We start from the raw sequence: 7,234 nt of genomic DNA on the forward strand, positions 1-7,234 counted from the left end.
TTGATTACTGTTCGTGTAAGCCATGTTCTTGAAAACATCTTACCCAATTGTTGGCAGGCTATGGTCTGAAGGTGCCAACTCCATGTTAGAGATATTTAAATTGTCTCAATGGAAAGATGTAAAACTCTTACAAACTCTAAGCAAAATAATACAAATCAAATTAATTGATTAAATAAGATTACAACTCTATAACTAAAGATACATGTAAATATAGAAAATGGTAAAAGAATATAGTAATAGAAAATACAACTCTATAACAAAATAACACAAATAAACTAGAAGTAGTAGAAGAAAAGATGTAGAAGAAATTATAACTCTAAAACAAAAGATACAAGTAAAAGTGTAAATAGAAAATAAGAGAAGAAGATGAAAAACAATAGTAGACAAGGAGAACAAGAGCAATGAACAAATACTCTCACTCACACAACCAAAGTGAAGAGCATTTAGGAATCACCAACTTGAACAAGGTTTACAACCTTTGTCCAAAAACTTATTTCCCCTATCTCAAACACTAAGGAATTCTCACAATTTGAAAATAACTTTCTGGAATAAAACTAAAATTGGGAAAAGGTTGTCAGCCCCTCTGGCCGTGGCCTGGGATATGCCTGGCCGCGACCACTGGCTTCTGTAGCCCAGGCCGCGGCCACAATGCTTTTTCAGCTACCAATTTTCCAAACTTTTCCAAAACGTTTCAAATTCATTTCCACTTGATTTTATAACTTCTAGACACATTATAAGAGTTTAAATTACATCTCTAACTGCCATATCTTTTATGGCTTTGAGTAATTCAAATCAAAATGTGTAACATCAAATTTACACATTATTGAGAAATATTTGGGAGTTACAAATTTATAATTGAATTTGTAACCCTAAATATGTTACATATTTAAATATTTACATATAAATATTTTAACTTGCTTTTATATGTTACAATATATCACATTATTTAGTCTATATATCCTATTATAAAATAATATAACACTCCATTTCCATGTCCTCCATTGCAGGGCGTTGTCAAACCATTTGGACAGCTCTACCCTTACTGCTTCATTGCTTATATTCGCCATTGGTGATTTCACCGAGAACGCAAATGCTTCTCACTCTTGTGTTTTGAAGACAACTCTCAGTCGGAGTTACAGAAAACTACTACTACTTAGTATATCAGTCGGAGTTCATGCCATCGGGTCTCTCTTAGCATATTTTTCTTCCTCTATGCGGTGATAGGAGAATAGGTGCTTAAGAAATCGTGTTCTCGATGCTTTAACAACTCACTGAATATCGATATTTGTATATAGATTGAAGTTTGAGTTTCTATCCTTATGAACATATCTCTTATTTATAACAAAATCATTTAAAAAATATACTTCATAGACTCGTAGATCAATTCGGACAAAATCATCCTTGCCTTGAAGCATATTGATCATAGCAGAGTTGAACTGGACACATAGCTAGCTTGATGGATTGATATCATAGGCTTACAGTCCCTGGGTCTTCCGCCAACTCTACCGGCCGAGAAAGCAAATGCTTGCTCTTCATCTTGCTAATGGCATCTGCCGGGTCTAGGCCTTTGGGACACGCTGCTGTGCAATTCTTAATGGTTCTGCATCTGTATAGCTTTTTATGGTCCTCTGTCAATGCCTGCAGTCGTTCATTCGGGAACTCGTCCCGGCTGCCAACTCAAAATTTGTATTATAGTTTCTCATGCTTATCTATCAATATGTGATTATCATTATATATACACCATAATGCTTACATGGTTGTGCATACATGACTATAATAATGTGTTACTAATCATAAGATGTTAATATTGATATTGATGAATCTTGAGAATTATGAGGTATAATATATATGTGACAAATAAATCTTATATAGAATAGAGTAAATAACCACTAAAATATCCAAAATTTTCAAAATATTGTATTTTTATACTCAATCTTATTTTTTGGCGATAAATATAGTCAATTTCTTTAAAATGTTATACTTTTATATTCAAACTCTTTTTTTGGTGATAAATATATTTAATATTTTTAAAATATTTCACTTTTATATCTATTTTTTAAATTATAAAAAAGCGAAGGAAAAATATAAAATTTTAGTTATTTTTTAAATTTTAAATTATTTTCACTTTCAAAATAAAAAAAAAGATTAGTAAAATTATTAAAACTTATATTTTTCTTTATGAAAATATTTAAGTTTTTAATTATTTAAATCATTTTTATTAATTTTAATAAAATATTTATTAATGTTTAATTTAAAATAATTGTTTTAAGAAATAATAGAAAAGAGAAAATAATTTAAAATTTAAAAAATAATTATAAAAGTACAACATTTTAAAAGCATTTAGTATATTTACTGCAAAAAAAATTAAATATAAAAGTGCAACTTTTTAAAAACATTAAGTATTTTAGATGTTATTTACTCTATAAGTTAATGTAATTAGCCATCATATCATATAATGTGGAATTTTTTATTTTTTTTATTAACATATTTGGGATATACCATGATGATAATAAAAATTTCTACTTTCATTGCCTCATATATATCCTAGTCCCTGGTACGTGCCTACCCTTAATTAAAAAATTATATTTTTATTAATTTTTGTTAGTTATTATATTTTAACATTTTTGTGAAAGATTATTTCATTTTTATTTGTTTAAACTATTTTAATTCAATTTTTAAAAATGAAATTATAACAAATAAAATGAGTAATTATCTAAATAAATAATTCAATTTGTACACTTTTTTCATGTATTATTATTGTTGATTTTATTTATTTATCCATCTATTATTATTAATGTATTGCTTATGTTAATTACGGAATATATTTTACAAAATGTATATACCTCGGTGTATAAAGAAATAAAATGCAAGCATTGTATAATAGATTAGTAATTTATTTTATTAGTTTATTATACTGGATAATAAGTGTGTAGTTTGTTTAATAATATATATTATTAATAATCGAGGTTATAGATTAAAAATTCGATAATAAAAGGGATGATAAGTAATATCTAATCCTAAAGTATGATTTCCTTCTAGTTTATTAAGAAAAGAAGAATAGTTTATTATATAGTAAATTAACAAGTGAAAAAGTTGATAAAAGAAAAAAAAAGAAAAAAGATAAATAAAGAAGAACCTTATTAACAAAATATATAATTAAATAGAAAGAAAAAAAATACAACACAAGTCCCTAAGAAATATCATTAATTAAAAAAAATGAGAAAAAAATAATTTAAATATTTGTTTAAGAAAGTTATATATTTAATTGCTTATATAGTTCTACAAAGTATAATGAATTATGTACATTTTTTATATAATAATATTTATATAAATGTATTATTATTTTATATAATAGAGATAATAAAAAAATGTATGACAAATATGTACCATATGTATAATAAATAAAAAATTAGAATTTAAAAAATATAAACATGTAAATTTCTATTTAAAAAATCACTAAATGCAAAATCACTATTTAAAAGAATAGAAATTCAAAAAGACAAAAGGACAAAATGAGAGATGAAACGAGAATATTCCTAAACTATAATATCTATGCTTTTTTATATATTACTATAGATATAAATCATTGAAAGAAGGATTACATAAAAAATGCATTATTACCTATCGGAGATCCATCTATAAGCTTGAAGAAGTGCTGCTGGTCCTGTAAACTCTTCAGGGTTCCACCAGTAGGAAGGGCAGGATGTGCTACAGCAAGCGCACAATATGCATTCATACAACCCATCTAGTTTTTTCCTGTCCGTAGGCGATTGCATGTACTCTCCACCGTTCTTTGGTTCTTTTGTTGTCTTTAGCCACGGCTCGATCATCCTATGTATGTCGTAGTGAATACATTAATAGGGTTTATAAAATTTTATTATTCTAAATTTTGACCATAGAGAGTAATTTGATAGAAAATAATAAAATAAAAATAAGGTAATGGAAACCAGATAAAGAAATAAAATTTAAATAATAATTAATTATTATAGAGTATTGAATGATATGTTTTAATCATATTCTAAATATTTTATAATAAATTTCAAAGGTCTATATAAAATATTAATATATATATTATATTTCAAAATTTTTATATGATATATAAATTAAATTAATCAATTATAATTAGTCTTTGTAGACTATCATCTGCCAATTGATCTAGTTGAATAATAATCTAAATTTTGTCTTTCAATTTGAATTTGATTTAGTTAAAGTTGTACATATACTTTTCACAAATAAATTTGGGTTGAATAAATTAAATCATTTTGAGCACCAAATATAATCATAGGACATATTATAATAAAATTTATATGGCTCTACGTCTATTTTTTTGTTTTCAATTTTTTTTAAAAAATTTGTAATCCAAACTTTTCGACCTTTTAAATTAAAAAAAAAAAAACTTTTGATATATTTTAGAAGTGTTTTGTTTTTTAAAAATCTAAAAGCAAAATATGTGCATGAATTCAATTTAATTGAGAATCTATTTTATTTGGTAAAATTTAGAATTTCATTACAAATAAAATATGTAAAATAATAATATAAAGTGCTTTCTACCTGTACTGGTGGTAGAAATTAGTGAGATCAACGACTAAATCTTTAATGACAAACATGTGAGGTAGGGGAGTAATAACAGTAGCCTTAGAAGTGTTTGGATCAATGGGCCTCAGACAAGCCACAGTATTGGTCCCATCGATGTTCATGGAGCACGACCCACATATTCCTACCCTACAAGACCTCCTATAACTCAAGCTCGAATCCTCCTCTGCTTTTATCTTCTGTAAGGCATCCAAAACCTAAACCCAAAACAAATAATAATAATTCCCATAAATCTACAAAATTGGAAAACTATACACATACTTTTATTATCATTATTATTTACCATAGGACCACAGTTGGAGAGGTCAATAAAGTACGAGTGAAGATAGGGCTTGTTGTTGGGAAGGTCTGGATTCCATCTATATATTTTGAACTCTTTTATTAGGTCACTGGTTTTTGTTTGGATGGATTCGTGGGCCTGGGCTGCCACTTCTGCGTGTTGTTGGGCCGCAGGGTGGCCCTCTATGACTGAGAAGGTTTGCTTCTTTGGATCGGCTTTGCCAAGAATACGAGCTAACTTGGTGTAGCCTTGTCGAATCCAGGTCTTCGACATGGTTTCTTTTCGTCCTTCTGGTCGGTTAAGGCGAAAGATTATGATATGATAGCAAAGGTAGGAGAAGCTGCTTGTTAATTTTTAGTTGGTGTTGCATGGTTAGGAACACGTGTTACCAAATGCGACAGGTGTTACTTGTACACACAACACACAGTGATGGTTTCATATTACAACCTTTTAAAAGAAAGAACATGCCATTTGTCGAAAACAAAATGCCATCAGCTATTTATTTGTTTTTTTTTTATAAATCCATGAGCTAATTTACTCAGCCAAAAATAATAATGTTTTATTTCATTTTATATATCTGTTTTATTTAAAAAAGACATGATGGAAATCTTTCTTCTCAAATGGGAATTTAACTTGAGTTTTATAAAAATATAAAAGACAAAAGTTAAAATTGTGTAGTGGACGAAATTCTAATTATAGAGGGCATAACTAGAAAATGGGAGAGTTATATTTACTCCCAAAATTGAAATAAAATATTATCTTAAAGTAAAATAAATTAATTGTATTATTTGCAATCTTTAATTCTATTATTAAAGTTTAAACTAAGCACACTTAAAATTCTAATAAAATTGAAATTCTATTTAATAAAAACTTGAATCTTTCTAATATCTTAAAATTATATTTATTAGTTTATTACTAGGTACAAGCAATGTACATTTGCTTAGTTTTATTTTAAAAAATTATTAAATATATTGATTAAGTTTTTATAATTGTCATATAAATTTTATGTAAATAAACAAGATTATATATATATATAAGAATGACATTAACATATTAAAAGAAAAATTAAACATAAATAATGTTTATAGTTTTTTCAAAAACAAAATATATGATAACATTTTAGATCATAAACTATACTATTTAATGTATAAAACACATTCATGATATTTTTCAAATTACATATTTATAATTGGAAAAGAAGCTTGTTTATTCTTGATAGAAGATAAATGTTATTCTAATTTCTTATGTAGTTACATGTTTTCTTTATAAATATAAATAATAATTTTTTTTTAATAATAATTAAGATTATGTATTATATATTATTATTATAGTAATGATATTTTATAATATTTGAATTTATACCTGTTTCCCTAAATATTGGCGTGATGACTTGGCATGTTAAAGAGGCACATGAACAGCACGTGACTGACTATTAATGAAGGACTGGTCGACCGACGACCAGATTGTCATGAAAGAAATTTAACTGCTCGATAGGCGCACAGATATGTTGAGTAGTAGGAAAAAGAGGTGTACCAAATAATACAACCAGATCTTCTCATAGGACTGAGGCAAACGCTCAGAGACAGTGATAAGTTAGATATTTAAGAGATATTTGACTATTTTAAATGTAAATATCATTATTTATGTTATTATTTTGTTACGCTTGTAACGTCAATTGAACATGGCTCATAAGCCCATATGTACATTCATGAGCCTATAAATAGGACTCATAGGATTCATTTATTGGACGCGTAATATTTTGTATTCAAAGAGAAATAGTGAGTTTATACACTGAACTTGTAGTTATCCTTGAAACTTGTGAAACTTAGTGAACCCTTGTTCGCTGATCACAGGTTTTCGGGGTTTTACATCAATAAAATCACTAAGTGGATGAAGGTTATTACCAATCTCTAGGGCCGAATCACTATAAATTCCTTGTGTCGTTTACATTCTTACATATTATTACAATACAAATATTATTACATTCCTTGTGTCGTTAATCCTTATCGTTTTTTGTGACTCCGTGTTGTTGACTAAACCAAGGGTCAACAATATTAATATAATTATTAAATATCTAGTTTTGTATTAAATATTATTACAATACAAATATTTTATAATATTTGAATTTATATTAATATAATTAATTAATATCTATTTTTAATAACTTTTATAGGTATATTCCGTTAAAATTAACAAAAAAACTGTTAAAACAAAAAAAATTCGTCGTCTACACACTTTTTATATAGAAGAAATTAGAAAAAAACAATAAAATGTTCTTAATAAAAAAATTATATAATATAAAAATAAATTTATTGTATTTTTAATTAATTTTTCATGAATTTATATTTGAGATTGTATTAA

At 26.4% G+C, this 7,234-nt stretch overlaps 1 protein-coding gene across 1 annotated transcript; it reads right to left on the reverse strand.

Moving 5' to 3' along the window:
* Nucleotides 1-988: 988 nt before the first annotated feature.
* On the reverse strand, nucleotides 989-5,146 carry LOC133830699 (succinate dehydrogenase [ubiquinone] iron-sulfur subunit 3, mitochondrial). Its single transcript, XM_062260741.1, has 4 exons — nucleotides 4,877-5,146; nucleotides 4,552-4,790; nucleotides 3,622-3,831; nucleotides 989-1,669 (listed from the first exon to the last, which is right to left on the reverse strand). Exons 1-4 carry the CDS (start codon nucleotides 5,144-5,146, stop codon nucleotides 1,468-1,470), a joined length of 921 nt encoding a protein of 306 aa, XP_062116725.1. The 3' UTR covers nucleotides 989-1,467.
* Between the last annotated feature and the right edge of the window lie 2,088 nt (nucleotides 5,147-7,234).

This window comes from Humulus lupulus, chromosome 1 (assembly GCF_963169125.1).
Source record: "Humulus lupulus chromosome 1, drHumLupu1.1, whole genome shotgun sequence".
NCBI lineage: Eukaryota > Viridiplantae > Streptophyta > Magnoliopsida > Rosales > Cannabaceae > Humulus > Humulus lupulus.